At 46.0% G+C, this 21,002-nt stretch overlaps 1 protein-coding gene across 1 annotated transcript in view; it reads left to right on the top strand.

Annotated features, from left to right (window-relative positions):
* PPARGC1A (PPARG coactivator 1 alpha) overlaps nucleotides 1-21,002 on the top strand; it is a 631,109-nt gene that overhangs the window by 180,292 nt on the left and 429,815 nt on the right. The window contains exon 2 of the mRNA XM_045834042.1: nucleotides 4,065-4,129. Within this exon, the coding sequence (XP_045689998.1) occupies nucleotides 4,112-4,129 (18 nt within the window). The 5' untranslated portion in view covers nucleotides 4,065-4,111. The remainder of the gene's footprint in view (nucleotides 1-4,064; nucleotides 4,130-21,002) is intronic.

Genomic DNA, 21,002 nt, shown 5'->3' with positions numbered 1-21,002 from the left:
ATATGAAACCACTTGCCACAGGGATAAAGTGAGGGGTTCTTATGCATGGGTCTGTGGATAGCTTTTCTTTAATTTCGAGTCTAGTGTGTAAAATTTTTGTCAAACCAGGTTTTTAACACACACAACCTAGTGTGTTGTGCTTCTGTGGCCGACTGCATTCAGGGAATAAGTGAAAGTTTTAAACAGGGATATACTTTTTAAAAAGTGTACTTATTTATTGATTTTTAGAGAGAAAGGAAGAAGAAGGAGAGTGAGAAACAGAGAGGGAAAGAAGCATCAATTTGTTGTTCTACTCATTTATGCATTCATTGGTTGATGCTACTGTGTGCCCTGACCAGGGATCGAACCTGCAACCTGGACGCATTGTTATCGGGAGAATGCACTAACCAACTGAGCCAGCTAGCCAGGGTCAGGCACACATTTTCATAATGTGTTGGGGGGTGGGGAAGCAAAGGGAAAAAAAAAGCTGGATTCTTAAGTAAAGGAAGGAGGACCTTTTACTAGCCAGAAACAGCAAACGAGGAGAAAGGAATGGAATAGAACATGAGTGAAATAGAATAACCAGAAAAATATTATCAAAATGAATGGTATTTGTCCAATCACACACTTGTATCTAACTGTCTACCCATCAGCTAGTGGAAAAATTTTGAAAGCCCCGCCTTGGAACAAATTTATTTTCTTAGGAACACAGAATAAAGAAAATCATAATAGGCTGTGATTAATTCCATCCAAAGTAACAAAATGAGAGTAAGCCAGCTTTTCTGCTTGCGTGGGGCTCACAGTCCATTTATAAGGAAAGGTCCTGTAATTAGAGGTGACTGTGTTAGCCATGGCAGGCACTGATGACCCAGTAAGGCCAGGAGGGGAGCTGGGGGCTGAGAGACCTGTGTGTCTGGAGATCCCAGGTTCTGAAGGTTGAGCCTTTACACTTTGGGCTGCAGGAGAAGGAGAGCCAGGGGCAAGGATCCAGGAATGTGGTCCCAGGAAGATAGAGAGAGAGTTGCCTGGCTCTGGCATTCCAGATGGATGTGGTGGGGAGAGAAGGGGGCCAGGACAAAGGAGGCAGGAAGAGTAACAGTGGAAACCTTCTCTATTACTCAGAGACTCTCCCAGTAGGGTGAAAAAAGGGGAGGGGGAATGTGGGTTTCTGGAATGATATTTACAAAAGCAGGTCAGGAAAACTGACAAGAAGACAAGCATTGAGCTCAGTGCAGGAGGAATGTCCTGTCTTCCTATATACGGGGGAAGTACGAACCCATGTGTATGCAAGTAAGTGACAAACCTTACTAGGGCAGCCTCAAGGTGGAAATTCATAGCTATTATTTTTGTGGCCTCTAGCTACAAAAGCTAACAGGTGAAGATAGTCTAGAGACCCTAAGTGGGGAAAAATGACATCTTAACATTTTTGTCAGGTAGGCAATTTAAAAATATCCTTGAATTTAATATATACCATTAATGCTAGAGGTTGTGTGATAACGATGCAAAAATGCCTTCTTTTCAATAGCTGTTAAAAAATGAAGTTCGTCATAAGGAGCTAGATCCACATAGAGAAAAGACCGTGACGGCAGCCCCACAAAGCTGGGAACACATACCGTGAGCCTGCCCTCTGGAATTAACTAACACCACAACCTATGTCAGGGACTCACTATTATCCGAGTATCGGCTTTTGGATTCTGTCCAGTGCCATTAGCGATTCCCATGTTGATTGCCCTGTTATTCATGAATGTTAATTGCTTCTAAATCTCTTTGGATGTTCAGATACTCGGGGAAAAAAAATTCTGACTGGTGACGCTTGGGGAAAAACATTCTGACTGGCGAAGGTGCGAGTTTTATTAATGTGCCAGTAAACAAGAAATGTGTTTCGAGACTCCAGCGAAGTGTGTGTGATTCAGGATGTTTGGAGACAGTTGATGCGGCATCTTTCTTGGCATGTCTGTCGTGTGTTGGTGGTGTGATGGGGGGATGGGAAGGTTTTCAGTGATATCTGTGGTGTTTGTCTGAAGCTGGCATGCTTGCGGGTATGATTAGATAACCAAACCATTCCTTCTGGGGTTCCTACTTGCTTAGTATGACATGGCTACCTTTGCGAGAAGCTTGTACTTAATGCTATCAAATCAGAAGATGTAGACATATGAGTGTAGTTTGGTCCATCACCTCTATGTTGCTCTTCATAGTTTCTGAACCAGAAGGAACCTTGGAAGTAAGCTTCTTAACCTTCCTTATTTTGCCACTGGGGAACAAAGCCCCGGAGGAGTAAGGAAGAGGTCAGGGCCCCAGGGCAACTCACAGGAGAACCAGGCAGAGGGGGAGGTCACTGGGCTCTTGGCCCAGGGCTCCAGCAATCAAGAGAAGGGAAAATAATAAAAACTGGTGTTTATTATCTTTTCAGAAACATTGCAAGGAGTGTTCATAGAGTTCCCCCTGCCCCCACGGGTGGGAACGTCTAGTATGGTTTAGTACTGAGTTTCCCTTATTTGTAATTGCAACAGTATCCCAGTGGGAATAAAGGAGACACAGGGCAGAGCACCCAGTGTAGCACTGGGATCGCCTCATTCGGCCGGCCGATATTATGGAGCTCCTCCCCCTGGAAGTTTAGCGGTGAACACAAAAGTTCCTGCGTTTCTGGAGTGCAGGGCCTCCTTGTGGGGGCGGGGGTCATGGGGAAAGAGGTAGAGAGATGAAGAAAGAGAAAGAGCAGTCAGGGGACAGAGCGGGAAGAGCTCTTCCAGGTGAGTGCTCAGGGGAGACCTCACTGGAGAGGCAGGTGAGCATGGATCCTGGGAATGCCAGCAGCAAGGCTGTCGCAAGGAAAGGGAACAACTGGAAGGAAAGAAGGTCCCGCGGTGGGAGTGTGCTTGGGGATTTGAGACAAGCCGAGAGGTCAGTGTGGCTGCAGCTGAGCAGATAGTGGGAGGTCATGACCCTCGAATCAGGGCCTGTGGGAGGGCTCTGGGTCAGGCATTTTTAAGAAGATCCGTCTTTCTACATGACTGCAGTCGCAAATAGTCTGCCTCACAAGCGGAGCCCAAATTCACCTTTTCTGAGAGTGTTTTCCGAAGGTGCTATCCTTCTGGGCTTGGTATCACTGACTCCCCAGGAGTGTCCAGAGAATGTTAGTTCTTTCTGGGGAATTTTATTTTATTTTTATTTTTCCTTTCAAATATTTTATTGTTTATGTTATTATGGTTGTCCCACGTTTCCGCCTTTGCCCCCCTCCGCCCGTTCCATCCCCCATTCCCACAGCCAATCCCCACGCCGTTGTTCATGCCCGTGGGTCCTGTGTATATGTTCTTTGACGATTCCCTTCACCTTCTTTCTGGAGAGTTTTAGATTAGAGTGGTTTTCACTGTGCTCGAATCACTGAACCATAAGATGACAGATTTCTTGATGATAGGATTTGTGTCACACACATTTTTGTATCTTCCAAGAAGCCACTTGGAGTGCAAACCTTATATGCAGTGAGAACCCAGTAAATATTGATTATTTGGTCAATGCATGAATCAGTGACCTGAGCGTGGTTGAAAGGATGGGGTGTCTTAGAAAGGGCTGTTAAAATATGCCCTTCTAAAAATGCTGTGGGCAAGGTTACTTCTGAAGCTTTCTGACTTCCTTGGAATACTTTTTAAAGATGAGTCCATATACTGACAGGTGCACGTAACAAACCGAAGAGCAGTAACGTTATTTTCAGGCCAAATTTTAGTTGGGTGGTTGTATTTTGTCCATCTAATTTTTCTTCCATGTTCACAACCTTTTCTCTGGTATTAAAGGAATGTTGGGATCTGGGCTCGTTCGACCAAGGGGTTACATTCGGCATCGTCTGTGCTCTGGGTAAAGTGTGTTGAATGGGTTGAAATGGTGGCGGAAGTTAAGTGGGAAATACCAGTCCCCAAGGAAAAGGTGGGTGGTCAAGGTGCACTGTGACGGGGCAGATGAAGGTTATCATTCTTGTGCTCCTGTTACTGGGTTCTCTCACTGTGATGGACCAATAGTTTATTTGTCTATTGCATTTCAATATCCCCATCTGTGAAGTGGGGGGTAACACAAACTTACCCTCTGCCTTTCAGGTTTTTTGCGAAAATCAGTGAACTAATATTGGTAGAATTGGAGCCCCATGGATGAAGGGTACTTTGTAAGTATAATGCATTATTGTCATGTTATGTTCTGTTACTCCAAAGTGCAAATAAATATCAGATGTCTTTTCTTGCTATATTGGGAAATAAGTAACATCAAGTTTCATACCCAGCTGTCAATGACCTGACTTCCTTTGAGGAATTTGATATTTCTGAACTCTCTCATGGTTTGTCAATATGTTGGATGTAGAACACCCTGATCCCCTGCCCCCTACCCCCCAATATTCAGGCAATGTTTACTAGATAATTTAGAAGAATACATGTCTACATAGTGTGTAAAAATGCTGATATGAACCCTGGATATGAATGCAAGCTGTATTGATTTCTCTTGCCCCACCTTTTTGTCCCTTATTTATTTATTTATTTTGACTTGCATTTCACTCTGTGTCCTGAGCAGTCAGTTTGTGTCTTAAAGAAATGGTGGGTTTCAGGGAGAAATGGAATGTTTCACGAGGTCAGCAATGTTTTGTTAATGATGAAGCTAAAGGAGACATCCCTTAGACAACTTGCTAAGCATCGTGTTTCCAGACTTTGGGTGAAGGAGGAGGCCACCTAGAATGGTGAGCTAAATGCGGCTCCCCCCTCTCTGCCCGTGTTACTGCCCAGATGGCTTGGCAGTGGCCTCGTCCACGGGACGGCCAAGGGCCGTAAGCCACAAGGCCAGAGAACAGGCGGAAACCGCACACCCCCAAAGCAAGGGCTTCAGCTGATTTCCCCTGCTGAACGGTACGTCTTTTTATTTTGCTAGGTCGACCAGTGCCCTGGCATTGTGTAGACGGCTGCAGACTGGCTGGCGACATGCCCAGTGCTTAACACGCAGTATTTTTTTTTTTTAATTTTTTAAGGTGGTTGTCACCTTTTAAAAACTCTTAATATGGAGAAATACAAAAAGTGTCGTGACTGCTAATTGAAGCCCATGTTTCGTGAGCCGCCCTGAGACCCATGGGACTGTAGGATCTTACGTCTGGAAGGGGCTACAGGTCGCATCTAGTGCTGTTTCTTGGCCGATGTGAAGATTCATCGGATGGGTTCCCGGAACCTGTAGAGACTGGCGTTCTACCCCCAGAGGCCCTGCCCCTTTGTAGTTGCGGCATTCTCTCTTGAGTGGAACCCAAGTCCACCCTCTGTGTGTCCTCCACCCTGGGGTCCTGATTTCATTTTTCCTACCTACCAAGAACAAGTTTTCCCCTTCCATAGTGACACCCTTTCGAGTGTTTGAGGGCACGGATCGGGTCCCCTCTAGAGGGGTCTCTGTGTTAGTTTCAGTTCCCTCAACCACTGGAACTTGTACGCCATGACTCCCAACCCCTTTGCCCCTCTGGGGAGGTTCTCATTTGTCTGTATCTTTCTTAGCAAACAGCCCTGAGACTCTGCCTTCTCCACGCCCCACTCTGCATCTCAGGGTCGAGAGATCTAATCAAAGGTATGGAAGAGAGTGACCTCGAAGAAACCAGCTGAAGTCACGTGCGCCCATGGACTGGTTTGAGTAATAAGACAGCAAAGCCCCCATCCCTCTGTGAGGTGCAGATGATTGACAGGGAGAAAGTTGCTTTGGTTAATAATACAATCTGCTTGCCTCCCGCAGACACAGCAGCAGCCTACTAATTTGTTAGAAGTGAATTAAGGTTGTTTACCGGTGTTTTGGAGTAACTGTCAGAGTGAAAAAAAAAGTTTGTACTAGAGGAGACCACTCACCTACTTCGGAGTCGCTGATTATTTTAAACTGAGTGCATAAATAATATATCGAGGCATGAAAGGTGATTGGAAGCATTTGAACACGAAGCCTCCTGTTTACTAACTGTCACTGGGCTGAAGAGAGTCTAAACAGCACTGGATCTTTTTGTCTGTGAATGCAAGGCATGAAATTAACTTTCACTTCATAGTTAGCAGAAATCATGATTAAGGCAGTCTTGTTGACGTGTCTTCTGATGATCTGGGTCCCTTTTACTATGCAAGACAATCCTTGGCAACAGAATGCTTCTCCTGTCTCCATTGAAACAAGCCCCCTGTCCCTGTCCCTCCCTCTACCCCCGGGGTTTGTCTGGGTCACTGAATCAGTTGGCTCTGGATAGAAAGGAAAACAGCAGAAGGATGCTAGACCTGGTTCCCGGGGCTCTGGTCCTGACTGTCAGGAGCCCTCTCTGTGTCTCCCTTCGCTCGCCTGTTGAATGAGGGCAGTGGCATCTGCTTCCACTACTTTACTGGAAGATGGAGAGACCCCAGTGAGGTCGTCATTGTGAAATGGCTCTGAAAGGTATCAGGTGTCATTTCTGGACGGGACAAGGCTGTGTTCTGAGTGACTTGCATATACTAACTCATTTAGTCTGCCTGACAACCCGATGGGATAGGTACTGTGACTGTCCCATTTTTATCACTGTGAAAACTGAAGCTCAGAGAAGTGAGGGGACTTGCTCCATCACCTCACAGGTAATGGTGCAAAGGGGATCCAACTGCCAGGCAGTTGGGGTCCGGACTTGGTGTTCTTAACTTTCACTTATCTGGGAGAAGGAGCCAGCTTTTCCTGCAAGTGGTTGTGCCTCCTGCTCACGCTGAAGGAAATGAAACATCATTCCTAGTAGCCTGGACCCATGTTACCCGAGAAAAGGCAGGTATGGCTTCCCTGTGAGTGCTTATCAGCAAGGAGGAATCTTGCTGGATAGGGAGGCAGCCAACTGTATGGAGTAATTATGTTTTATGTGTGAAGAGCCAGGCTATTCCTAGATGAAAAGCCCTCAGTGAAAAGATCTATTACTTGTAATGCATTCAGAAACAAGGAATTTGATTCACTTTTTGTCCCTGTAAACTTGAAAGTGTGATAGCCTATTTTGGAGTATGGGGAGAGCGTTAGAGAATGAATAGAAAATGTATGGAATGTTTAATTTTGCATGATTACATTTCATATTTGCCGAGGTAACTGTGGCAAATAGAAATGCATAACAACATCACAGCATATCTATTTTAGATGTTCTGATGAAATACTCTGGGTTTTACAGTCTGATACATGAACCCTTTGGGATAAGTCTTTATTATGCAAATGAACAAGAAAGTATTTGTGTTCGCATCATTGAAAATATGTAACTTGTATAACTGCTTTTTTATTTATATTTACATTATATTTATTTGAATTTCAAAAGAGGTAAGAGCCTAACATGATTAATGAAAACAAAAACGACGGGAATTTGCAGATACTCCCCCCTGAAATGTGCTCACTCTGTAGCGAGGTCATACCTGAAAGTTGGAGTGGCAAGACCTGGGGTCTGATTTGCTTTGGATTTCTCAATGGAGCAGTTCAAAAATAGGGTCATTTGCATAATCCCAGAAAAATGGACAGACTCCTGAGAAGTAATCAGCTGAAGGGGAAGAATAAATCCTGCAATTTCAAATGGCCAAAATCTCAGCAGTTGCTGCTGCGCCCTAGCCCTCATTAATACAATAAGGTAATTGCATAACTAAATACATGATGGAATTCCAATAATCGGGAACTTAGGTTTCCCATCACAATACGCAGCTGTGGATGTTGAAAAGCGTCAGGGTCTTTGAGGAGGAGGCCAGCCAGGCTCCTTCTTTCACAGCACGTCCTCTGCAGCCTTCTGCAGCTCCTCTGGCCATTCGGACACACTTCCCTTTCAAGCTATTTTTAGTGGGTTATATTTAGACAAGGTGAAGTTAAGCAGGAAGTACCCCAAAGTCTGACTTGCCTGCCCAGCCGTTAAGAGTCGAGGATCATTTTGCTGAAAGTGTCCCTGGTGCCCTCTAGATCTTTCTAGGTAATAATGGGTGAAATGCAGGCTGGAGAGGAGTGCTGTTCGGGGCTGGGCAGTACCCCTTTGGGTCCTAATTCTGAGATGGCTTAGTGGAGCGGCTGAGAGGACAGGCTCCATCCAGAGCTGAGCTCCTGGGGGCAAACCCTGGCGTGGCCTCTTCCAGGCTGTGCAATCCTGGGGAGGAAACTCGGTCTCCCTTGCTTGCTTATGTGTGAAAGGCCAACCTCAGTGTCGGTGCGAGGCTGCACTGAGTTAATTACGGAAAGAGCTCAGGAAATACCGGGCAGCTTGTGCACCCAGCAAATGTTAGCTAGTATGGTTAGGCAATCTGAGGGGCAGTTTTTTATTCCTCTGAATGTGGCAAATCTTTGAGGAAGAACAAATAAATAGATTTATGGCTTCATCCTTTCAAGAAATATTTATTGACCATTTTATCTACCGCCATTGTGGGTGTCAAAAAACAAAGATGAATAACACCTCTTCCTTGCCTTGGGAATTGAATTGGGAAAATAGACATGTCAACAGCTGATGATGATGATGATGTTATAAATAATAGCATTAAAACAGAGTCTGGCAGGTAGTAAGATATTTTCGCAGGGCCTGGTCTGTCATCACAGTGCCCTCAGCATTGAAGACACATGTGAATAAATGAATGACAGGAATTTGGTCTAAGGTGATTTTGTCCAAGGGTCCAACTGGCTTATCAGCACAGAGTAGGTTCCTAGCTGAGTAGTCCCTTAGCGTATGGCTGGGACTCAGTCTATGTTCAGAGATTCGGTGAGTTGGTGAATGCACAGATAAAACTCACCTGGAGCTTCTTCTCTTTTCAATGATCACCATCAGCTGGAGAAAGCAGGTGGTTTTGCTAATGTTGAATATTAGGTCTGGCACTAGGGTGAGGCCAATGAGATGCTCAAGGTGCAAAATTCACGGAGGTGCTCACGCCCAGGGTCCCCCAGGGGCCTCCTTAGGTTTTGCACTGTAGGGCCCTCGCTTCCTCAGCCTGTTCCTGGCCCTGCTGAACAGGCTCGTCTTATATGTGTGACCGTGCTTTATCTGAATATTTCCCCCCGATTTTGTTTTGAAAAATTTCTAAGCTACAGAAAAGTTGAAAGAACAGTACAAGAAGTACTCTGTACACCTTTTACCTAGCTGTATGAATTGCCAGTGGTTGGCCACACTGACTGTAACCCCTCTGTAGACCTGACTTTGAACCTTGTCCTAATGCACCAGAGGAGTCATGTACCCTCCGTTCAACATCCTCCTCCCCCCTCTGGAGTACATGATGTTAAATTTACTTTCTAAATTCTGCATTGCCAAAGTATAAATTTTAGAAGAGAAAGTCAAAAAGAACATTAAGAGAACTTTGCTTAAATAGTCTTTCAATTTTAAAAACTGCTAGTTGAAATTTATTGGTAGACCATTAATACACTAAAATATTTAGAACATAGTCAATTTAATATGCCAAAAATTTGAAAGGCCTGAAAGTTTTTCTGGTTGCTCTGACATTTTCTTTTACAAAGGAGATATTTGTTGTTGTTGTTGTTGGAAAGGCAAGTTCTCTTGACCATTATTGTTCTGAGAGCCTTTCCAAAGTAGATAGTACACCAATCACTAATACAATGACAGCATCATTTTCTGTGTCAAGACCATTCATTATAAGGGGTCACTTTGCAACTATAACACTGGGGCTATTTATACATTTGGTGATATGCTCTCGAATAAAAAGAAATACACATTTGATTTTGGATGAGACTGACAAACTTTCTTGAACACAAGCTTCTCAGATCATTTTGAATGTTCATAAAAAAAGGTGTCACTATAAAAGTGGCAAGATCTGCTAGAAGACTGTGTTGTCTCAGTGGTTTTGGAAAGGCTCTCTGCGAAGCCTTGGGAATGAGGGGAGGAGCCCCCGAGGGGGTGGAGCTGGCCAGAGGGAAGGCGGGAGACCAGCACTGGAAAACCAGGTGGCTCCTGTTCCATTACAGTGTCTCTGATAGGAAGTGCTCCGTGCTGTCATTTGCCTACGAATCAGCTTTCAGGAATGTGTGTTAAAGCTAAAGAGTCTGGAAACCACCCAACCAGCATGGGTGGCTAGAAGAAGAAATAGAAAAAATTCAGGCAGCCATGTGTGCAGACAGTGGGAAGTGGTAGCTGTCAACTTGCAGGGTGAGAGAGGTCAGAGCAAGCACAGAACGCAGGTGCAAGAAAGGAAACAGCCCGTGTCTGGGGGTGTTCAGCAGGGGCAAGTGCCCACACGTAGCTTAGGGTGGTGATTCTGCGATGGGGTGACTACTGGTCCTCAACTCAGAGATTCTCATTCAATAGATCCAGGTTCAGGAGTCTGGTTTTTTAACAGTCACCCCATACCTCACAGGGCAAAATTGTCCTAAGGTCATGTTCATGCCATAGAACATTACAGGATTTGGTGTTGCTAAAGATGACTGGCCTTGGAAGCTTGCTGAATTCACTCCTGTTTCCTGCGGCTCCACTGGGAAGGGGTACAACACCCCGCACTGGCCTGGAAAGTCTGAGCAGAGGCGGACTGAGTTCTGGGCTGCTTCACAGTTCTTCAGTTTCTCCTCCCCTCTTGCTCCACTCCCTCCCCTTCCTCTGCCTTCTTTTCTCTCTTCCACCCCTTCACCTTCTCCCTCTTTTTATTGTGCTGAGGACAGGTGGCCAAGAGGCCAGGGCCCAAGGATGCAAATGCCTGAGGCACCTCAATAGGAACAAGACTTTTGATACTCGACATGGCATTTTAATTTACCTCTGGCTTTCCAGGATGGCGCTCGTGTCTGCCCATGTCTCTCCTTTGGATGTTTAGGTAATCCTAAAGTAATCCATGCCGAGGCTTTGATATTTGCAACAGACTGACCTTCCTAACGACTGTTTGAGGCTAATAGGAAAATGAGTTTGCATTCATTTGGGCATGTGAGCACGGGAGTTAGTCTACAAGTTACAAGAAACCGGAGTGTAGCCAGCCACCCTTGGGCAAGTAATTTTGGGATAATTCCACAGTCCTGCAAACCTGGGGGTGGGACGGCTGTCCCTGGGCCTCCAGACCCAGGTCTCGTATCTAGAAACAACAATTCTCTTTTTTTAAAATATTTTATTTATTTATTTTTAGAGAGAGAAGGGAGGGAGAAAGAGAGAGAGAAAGAGAAACATCAATGTGTGGTTGCTGGGGGCCATGGCCTGCAACCCAGGTATGTGCCCTGACTGGGAATCGAACCTGTGATGCTTTGGTTCGCAGCCCACGCTCAATCTACTGAGCTACACCAGCCAGGGCGAAACAACCATTCTCTTTATCCAGTTCTGTGCATTTCCTTTGTTTTACCTTGAGGACTAGCATCAACATTTGTTCTTATGACCTCTCTGTTTCCACCATTTAGTGCCGGGCACGTCATATGTGTTGTGTACCCTGGCACACGGCAGGCATTCAATACAGAAACTTTTGTCCATGGGTTAAGGAGTGACATCAACAATTCAGTATTTCTTGTTTTAGATTGTCTTTTAACAAGTATTTATTGAGCACTTACTATGTGATAGACTTTGGACTAGAGGCTTCTGTCCAATTTGATTCTTACAACAGCCCTCTTTACCTGTCTACAATGGGGAAACTGAGGCTCAGGGAGACTAAATAATTCAACCAAGACCACACACATGGCTGTGCACAGTTCCAGTCCAGATATCCCTATTTTGAGTTTCACTTCTCTAGTTTTTTTAATGTTCCTCTCCCAGGCCTTGCAAATAGTGAGCAAGTTTCCTCCCCCTTATTAAACTGGAATTACCTCACAACTGATTCTCCAGGATTTCAATCGGCCTGCACATAGAAGGGAAGAGCTTTCTTCCCTTGACATGGCCAGAGACCCTGAGTGCCGTCAAACGCCACTGCCCACAGTGAGTCCAGGAGTGGAAGCCGCTCTGGGAGTTTCCGGCAGGGGCTGCCTGCGAGGAGCCCACGGCATCAGGCCTGTGTGTGTGCCCCAAACACTGTCTTACAGAATAAAACAGTTGTCGCGGTGACTAGAACATTGAATTGGTTAAGCCTTCTGGGTTTAGATTGTTTTTTGGAGAGTGAGTAACTCTATGATTTTTACTTGTCACAGGCTAAAAGGGGGGGAAAAGTAAGAGTGAAACTCCGTAGCTATTTTTCTTCCCTGTACGTTCACAGTGGTGATTTATATCTGGGAAGTTTCTACTGGGACTTGGTTCGGGGCACAGACCCGGCAGGGTGGCTTCTGCACTCCGCGGTGACGTTTGACAGACTGCAGGCAAGTTGGGATGGATTTCTAATATCTAGGTGTATGGATCTGAGGGCCAAGCGCTGGGATTGTACTGTATTATGAAATGGATTTATTGACCTGAATCTAAAAGTGGCCTGTGGCCTGTCAATATCAGATCTGTATCAATATGGTTGATAAATTAGGGTCCCCGACCCTTTGTTTCATTTGCTTTATCAACTGCACTTGGCAGTAACGATCAAAGACTCCAGGTGGTGCATGGCGCACGGCTTACTGCTCTCGTCACGTGAGCATGCGCGAGGCGGGACTGAGGGCCTGGTTTTGTGATAGCGCACAGGTTAGACCCGCCCTGAAGAGCTCTGCTGTGCCTGGCGTCCTCCCCCGAATCAGACACCCCCGCCCCCAACCCTGCCTTTCAATATCCGCCTTGCGCATTAACCTTGAAACGCTGAGCCCGTGCTGTAGGTAGAATCTTCATTTTCCAGATGAGGGAATTAAGACACTGTGAGGTGAAATGAGCTGCCCAAGGCCATACGGTAAATCTCGCATGCAGCTGGGACCCAGGCAGAGGTGTCACGGTCCCTGAGTGAGGGCAGGATACTTTCCTTCTCCGTGGTTACAAAGCAAAAGGATTCGAATTTGCAAAAACTTTGCCGGTGATAATATTTTCTCCCCAGGTGGGGACAGGCTGCCATCTCATCTCTGAGTGTTTTGGAGAAGAAATCCGTGTCCCTGTATGGGAAGCAGAGGGTGAAAAATGTGGTTTATTTGGTTTTTGTTGCCATAGACTGAGGTTGTGGACTTCTCATCTCCCACTGGAGGCTGACCCTCATAGGCTGGTTCTTACCGTGACACAGGAATCTTCCGAGGGCAGTTACATATCCGGTGAGATTCAGATGATATGAGGGGACAGAGAAACAGAAGACACAGCTCTCCCCACTAAAGTGCTTACCTTCTTGAATGCAAGAGATCTTGGTAAGTGAGATAGGCCTGTGATGACTTCATTTACATGACCACGCCCACCACACAGCAACCCTGAGTGACTGCACTGTACTAGTTAACACATTGCATACACGTACCCAGCCCCGCCTGGTGCTGCCCCTGGAGGAGGTTCACAAAGGTGTTTGGAGTTGGCCATCCTGTGGGTGCCATGTGAGGTTCAGGTGTAACCCTGAAGGTAGAACTGATGCCTTTGGCATAAATTATGTTACTTTTTTACTTTTGAACCTCTTCTGGAACTCTGAATCCAGTCACTTTACTGTGATATCACAATGAAGGTAAGCTGGACTAGAACACCAAAGAGATATAAAGCAAAACCTCTAAGAATGCTTAGGAGGTAAATGGAGTTTTACCTGGGAAAAGTCCCCCCCCCACTCTTTTTGGTTGAAAATTAATTTTTACGGTGAAAAACAGTATATCATGGAAATAGGCTTGCATCTCTGTTTTCACACCTTTTTCTTTTTGCTGAGCACCTGGGTTATCATTCTGAAGACCAGATGTTTTTTGTAGGTCGAGGGAGTCTGTGGTGTTAACCAACTGATGGTCTTTAGCACGAAATTTATGACATCAGTTTATTTCAAATGTAGTGAGTTACCAAGCACGTTTCCTATAATCCCAATCTCATTTGCATCCTTGTGTCCTGGAAGATTGTCTCTTAGTGTGTTTTTGCTTTCTCACCCCCACCCCTTCAATCCATATTCCCCAAGGCTCAAAGAAGGAAGCCAGTTTCACCGGAACAGATTATTAGAGGTACAGATCCCCCAGGGATTCAGATCTAATTGGTTTGGAATGGCATCGAGGAACCTCCGTTTCTAATAAGCACCCCTTCTCTTCTAACAAGCGCCCAAACAAGCTTATCAGAATCTTTATTTGCAACAAGCAGGTGTCCTGAGGGCCACAGTTTGAGGAACGGTGTTAGAAGCAGAGGAGCTGGCTCCTGAGGAGATGCCACAAGGCGTGGGAGAGTGGCCGTGTGTTAGAGGATGGTGTCCCCTCTTCCAGAGGATGGTCTCATGAATGAGTTGGTGACAGCTTTAGTCAATGACCCACTAGTTAGACAGTCTTGTAGGAAATTTACACCGTATATCTTACCCCAAACCGAAGTTTACCAACATTTACTGAACACATTCTCTTGGGAATCTCAGGATCTGAATGAGAAACAGTATAATACTCATCACCAGGAAATATATTTATTATGGGGGCTGCTTTTTTATAGTAGGGAGAATTTATTTCACGCAAAGAATATATTGTTTGATTGATGTTATCAGATCATAGGAAGTCTCTGAGAAAAGAAACAATAACACCAGCAAATTATCACATTAGGGTTGTTCACCCAGCCATTTGTATACCATACGAATAAGCACTTTTAGGAATCTTTTGTTATTCTGTCAGATAGAGAAATTATTCATAGAGAACACTTTCATTACTTTCAGAGCAACAACACCAGTATCACCGAGCACGAGAGAGTGTGTGTGTGTGCACACGCGTGGCTTGTGGGTGTATATCAGCAAACAAGCCATGAACTAATAATAAAACAACAAATTAGCAACAATTTAATTAAGCACAATTTATGTCAAAGTATCTGAATAGGGAGATGATTGCATAATTATATGTAAAAATTCGAGGGGAAGAATAGACGTTTTTATTCTTATATTCAACTCCGCTCTCCGCCATTGTCCGGCAGCTGTTTCTTCAGCTGCCAGGCTGGGTCACAACTTGGGCCAAACAATTTCCGCAGGAATGGCTTGGGCGAACTGGCGGGCTGTCAAGCTGTGTGGTCTGCGTACCAGCAAATGAGTAAATCAGAGTTATAAGTTGCAAATGTGCCTCAAATTAACTTCTGCATCGTAGGGAATGAGTTTGGCATAATTTAAAGTCCGTCTCAGCGACAGCCTTCTCCCGTGGCAGCCAAATCAAGGAGAGGGTGGAAAATGAAGGGATGGCAGGCCACGGGGCTTCCACAGGGCAGGAGCTCCGTGCACTGCGCGTGAAATGTCACTTTCCAAGAGGCCCTGGAATTAGCAGGCCCAGTGTCATATCGCGCTGTGGTCTCTGTTCACATGATACAAGCCTCTGCTTATCTGACCAGGCCTAAAATAAGACGCTCAGATGCTTTATTTATGAGCTCCGGGCCACCCAGGCCCGGGATGTACGTAACCTTGGGGTACACGGCATTTGATCACTTCAATTCCCATTAACTACCTGTTTCTAAATGGGGAAAAGCATCCACCCAGTGCACTGCGTTATTCATGAAGACACAAAAGCAGCCTGTTGTGCTGTCACCGGGGCTGATTTCCGTGTAATGCGATCCAGCTGTTGAGTGCTGCAGTGGAAACTCCTAATGTCAGTTTTCTCCTTCTCTTCCTCTTTTCCTCCTTCCTTTCTTTTCCCCCTACTCCTTTATTTTTTCTTCTTTAAAGGAACTGGCCAGGTCCAGACATTGTTAAGCATATGACGGTATGTCAAGAAGCTATGAGCTGTTTCCCTTTTTGACGCGGAATGTCGTGCTGGTGTCATGGGACCATCTCCTGCAGAGTTTCAGGACTTGGGCGCTATTCACATTTTGGATCTGATTGTTTTTGTGGTTGTCTCGGGACTTTCTCTGGATGACAGGGTGTTTGGAACATCCCCAGCCTCTAGTCACTAGATGACAGTTGCACCTACCCACTTGTGACAACCAAAAATGTCTCCAGACATTCTCAAATGTCCCCTTGGGAACAAAATTGCCCTTGATTGTACTAGTGTGACAGCTTACTGAGTTTTTGTTATTGAAAAATCTCATTGACTGTCTCTGGCATGTGGTTATCAGATCTGGATTTAAAGGCAGAAAAACCTGGGTTTGAACCCTGCTCCAGCACTAGCTGGCACTAACTCGTGTGACTTTGGGCAAGATATTTAGCTTATTGAAGCTTTAAATTCTTCACTTATTAGATAAAGATAATAATACTGAGCTGATAAGGTAATTGAAAATCAGCAAGTTAATAGGTATAAAGTATGTGGCATATGATACATGCTCAAAAATGGATGATCTGCCCTGGCTGGCGTAGCTCAGTGGATTGAATGTGGGCTGCGAACCAGGCATCGCAGGTTCGATTCCCAGTCAGGGCACATGCCTGGGTTGCAGGCCATGGCCCCCAGCAACCGCACATTGATGTTTCTCTCTCTCTCTCTCTCTTTCTCCCTCCCTTCCCTCTCTAAAAATAAATAAATATTAAAAAATGGATGATCTGATTATATGCCCTGACATATAAAATACTAGGATTGCCGACTTAGACATTCCGTGAAATAAAAGGCAGTCCTGTGCGTCCCTTTTATCTCGTGTGGCTCAGTTCTTGTCTTGACTCTCTGGTCTTCCCCTCTGCTCTGTCCCCCAGCCATTCCATCTTCCAGAAACGGACTAATTATGGCCAAAGCCATGAGACTGGGAGAGAGGAAGGAGCTATGGAGGTGGGATGGAAGAGAACAGTTTCCCAGTGGGATCATTCTGCGAGGAAGCCCCAGGAAAAGGCATGGGCAATTCATTTAGCTTCCTGCACATTAAAGTATATTGAAAGATTGTAAAAACAAAGAATCCCTCAGCATGACATTAATCTGAACCCCACTCTGCTCTCAACAAATGCCAAACCCACCTCATGGTTTTGCTTCAGGAGAAAGTGAAATCGCCTTCCTTATTTGGGAACAAGGTGACAAGTGTTCAATCTGCTTTCTTAGGAAACAGCTGAGAAAACAGTCAAAATGCTTCCACGCCACTAGCACAGTTTCCTGCCTGGGTCTCCAAAGTCGAAGCTCCTTTGGAGCTGCATCTAAATCTGGAAATAAGGGCCTGGCTAAGAGTGAGTGAGTAGGTATCAGCCAGGGAAGTTAAGACTGTAATCATTGATGTCTCTCCTTTATCCATTACATGCCTATTTTACAGAGACTCTCAAGGCTGGTACTTGCCAGCAATTAAGAAAATCTTGGCAACCCCCTGCAAAAAAAACCCTACTCTTCCCATTTGTCCTGAATCTCTCCTGTCTGGGGCGGGGGGTGTTACAGTTGCACTCATGTTCTGTAGATCTCTCTTCTTCACTTCCATCCTCTTCCTAATCCTTTCTAGTTGCACCGTGGAACATGAGGGTTGAAAAGGACAGGAGAGATGACCAAGTCCATTGGCTGAGTTTCTTCTAGATGATTCCCAACATGTTTCATCATCCTCTTCTTGAATGATTCCAGTGAAAGCTCACTGGTACGTGAAGGGGATGCTCACATGCTGGGCCAATCTCTCTCCCTCTCTGCATTCAGTATTAATTTGACAAGTGCATCCTGAGGCCCCATGGTATGCCAGGACCCAAGTAGGAATAAAATACAGCTTCTGTCCTCAAGGAGTGAGTTGTGGCTGTGACGATGTTTTGCATGGATGTAAATCATTCATTTATTCATTCAACAAACATTTATGAGCAATTATGATGAATTAGGTACCTTGCTAGGGGCTGGGGATACAATGGAGCAAGAACACCATTTCTACTCTCAGTGGAGCTTGAAGTCTGATAGAAGAGAAAGACATTAATCAAAAGTTCACCTTAGTAAATATATAATGAGATTGTGCTAACTTAAGTACAGTGAGGGAAAGGGGTGTGGTTCTGTGTGTCTATAACCGTGAAAGCTGACTCAGATTGGATAGGAAGGGGGGCCTGTGAAATGTTTCCTCTCGAAACTTTTTTCTCTGAGCTGTGAAGGATGAGTGGGTATTAGCGAGCTTCTGAGGTTGAACGGGGAGGGAAGGGGTTAGCATGGCAGCCAGGGGAATGGCAAGTGGTGCAATAGGAGCAAACACAGGGCCCCGGGGGTGACGGAGGCCACAGGACTCAGCCCAGACAGCAGAGGTGGATGAGGTCAGGAGGGCTTCCGAAACTATAGAGTTTGGTCTTTACCTTAAGGCCAAGGCTGTTGAAGGCAATTTAAGAGCTGCAGAGGAGGTAAGACAGGCAGACCAGGTGACAGTTATATGTGGACCCGATCAGACCAGAGGATGGAGAGGATGCACAGAGTTACATGCACACATGCTGGGAAGGGGCTGAGGATGAGGCTACTGACTCTGCTGGGGAGGCCGTGGCAGGCTTAATGAAGAGGATCACATCGAATCCCCATGAAATAAGAGCAGACATCTTCCGAGCTGTTGTTCTGGGTGGGGATACAGCAACTACAGAGATAGGCAGGTCTGAAGACATACAGGAATATTCCAGAAGATACCTTCCCTAGGCTGTATAGCACAGGGCCAGCTTGGGTGCTGAGCATCCAGGCACGTGGCTGGAAGATGAGTGTGGCCAGCTGGCCCCGAGCCCCATGGAGCCCTCGGTGGTGTTGGAGAGGGAGAGCCAGACCCTCAGCTGGAGTTTTAGAACAGTCACTTGCCCTGTTGTGTGGCGGTGGAGACCGGGAGCCGGAGCATCTGCTCTAGGGGCTGTGCAGTGGTCAGGAGGAGGAACGAGGGTGTCCTTCCCCAGGGTGGCAGCAGTGGGCCAGAGCAGGGAGGAGAGAGGACGAGCAGGACTGCAGCATCCCACAGACGCCCGACTGTCACCTCCCAAGTAGCTGGGAAAGGCTGGCGAATGTTAATGTTGTTCTGTACAAAATGGGCGTTGGAAGAAAGCTGCATGGCAGAGCAACATGACGGATACAATATTCCAGCACGTCCAGCAGCAACAGTGTGTGTGTCCCATTGTATCTGCTGTTTTGGATTGTGCAGGAAAGGCAGAATATTATTCATAAAATACTGCCCCCTCCCCCAAACACCTGGATGTTTGGAGTTTGCACCGATAAAACATCTGGATTTAGGACTGAGGTTTTGTCTCTTCTTCCAGATGTTTGGTGTCCCACTGACAAAGCCTGTGAGCCTTCGTGAAGAGTCATCTCATAAAACTAGGTGCTCAACAGGCTTGAGCCTGTGGCGTGATTTTAAGGGCTGTAAGAATGGACGAACCCCACACCAAAGTGCTGTGGAATAACCAAACTAATTATGGACCCAAGGGACTGGGGATTTTTTTCCGGTTGGCCAAAAGGGACATGAAATAGTGCATTTAGGGTTTTTAAGAATATATTTTCAGGTGAATATTTGCTTTGAACAACCGGTGCTGGGAGGTCCGGGAGATTTAAATGTTCTGCGTCGGGAGGGGTTATTCCAGTCTCTCATTGAACCTGGCTGGCTGGCAAAGAGCCAAAGGACCCAAAGGTTGAGTTCATTCTTTCCTAAACAAGCGCTTTTCATGACAAAAGTACTTTCTAGGCTTTCTGATGAACTCCTTGTGATCTCATGTAAAATGACCCACAAAGGGTTTGGGCAGTTATTTAAATATAGGAATGATCCATGAACTTTAGAAAAGTGCAGCTTCAGTACATGTAGGGCGGGAGAGACAAAATGCAGACCATGTTGATAAATTGTGAGTAAACAGTCTTAGCTCCAGTTCCTGGGGCTGGGTTGTGTCAGTTCATTTTTCTATACCCGTCTTCCCCCGCTCAGCTTCAGGGTCTCCCTCACGCCCTCGAATGCTTGCATCTTTGGCTGGATTGGGGGGCTGTGGCTGTGATAGCTCAGGCCTCAGGTGTCCCAGAGTTCCAAAGGCTGCGCCCACCGACCAGGGACACGCCCCCCCCGGCTCCTGTGTGTCCCCCACAGGGAAGCGTCTTCGCTGAAAAAGCACGCACCCCTTCCAGGTAGGGGGCGACCTCGGGCCCCAGGGTGTATCTGACCAGCTCATTCCTCTGCTCGAACCACCTCCGTCTGAAGTCCTGTCAGGGCAAAATTGCTTTGTTTTCTCATTTTGATAATATTCGCAAATACATGTAATGGGGAATCAAATTCATCAGTGTGTGCTTGTGAAATTGCCTCCTGTTTATGCCAGCCTTGTAGCGATTTCCCCCCTCCTACAGGGGTTATTTTAATTAACAGCGTGAATTTTTGGTAGTTTAATTTATTTTATGATTGTGTAAAAATACTCCTTTGTAAGGGTTTATATATAACTAGCCAGCTAATTAGCAGTAATATTTTAACAACAGCTGTAGAAGCAGGGAGTCCCGTGAAACACGGCTTCTCCCTTCAGACCGCCAAGATATTTATTGGTGTCTTTCCTTATCAGCTCTAGCTGAAGGCAACAAAGGAGAGTGGTGTGAGCATCAGATAATTAAAAGAGAAATAAGATTTCAAGTCCTCCTCTCACCTGACACGCAGAACTTCCTAAAGACTTCTGTGTGTCCAAACCTCTGATTTAAGACTGTCTCTTTGGCTTAGTTCTTCCAAAATCTATTACATATTCCTCATGGGCCTCAGCATAAGACGTACCTTTCTGGAAAATTATGGGGAGTCTTTTAACGGCATTCACTGGAACTAATAACAGTCACTGGTATTTGTACTACACTTTCCATGGATGCACAGCATTTTAACATAGACTGAAGTGAGCCTTGCATCCATTCGACTTCCTGGGGCTCAAGTATAAGACTGGGGGGAGAGGGAGGTACAGGAGTTGGGGAGAGGGTGGGAGGAGATGATATAGAGATGCAGAGATGTGGAGAGTCAGAGAGAGAAACAGCAAGACAGACAGAGACAACTCTCCCCCCCACAGCTAACACCAACCGCAGTCGGCTCCCTTCCCCGCCTTTGTTGTCACGGAGCCCCCACTGCGCTGTGCTGGCTTTGGGTGTGAGGCCTGAGCTCAGGGGTGGTGAGGCCACCCATGCAGAGGACTGAGGGCTTGGAGATGCGCCGGGGCACCTCCGTGCAGGCTGCGTGCTCATTGGCCAGCCTGAGTGAGATTCCAGAGTTCAAAGCATAGTGGTTTGTTGTTGTTCTCACCATATTTTTATCTCCAAAGACAAGCCGATGGCTTACGCTG

The sequence above is a fragment of the Phyllostomus hastatus genome, unplaced genomic scaffold (assembly GCF_019186645.2).
Source record: "Phyllostomus hastatus isolate PE091 unplaced genomic scaffold, TTU_PhHast_1.1 phas_contig_196, whole genome shotgun sequence".
Lineage (NCBI taxonomy): Eukaryota > Metazoa > Chordata > Mammalia > Chiroptera > Phyllostomidae > Phyllostomus > Phyllostomus hastatus.
Note: the sequence above shows the minus strand (reverse complement) of the source record. Positions and strands in the feature narration are given on the sequence as shown.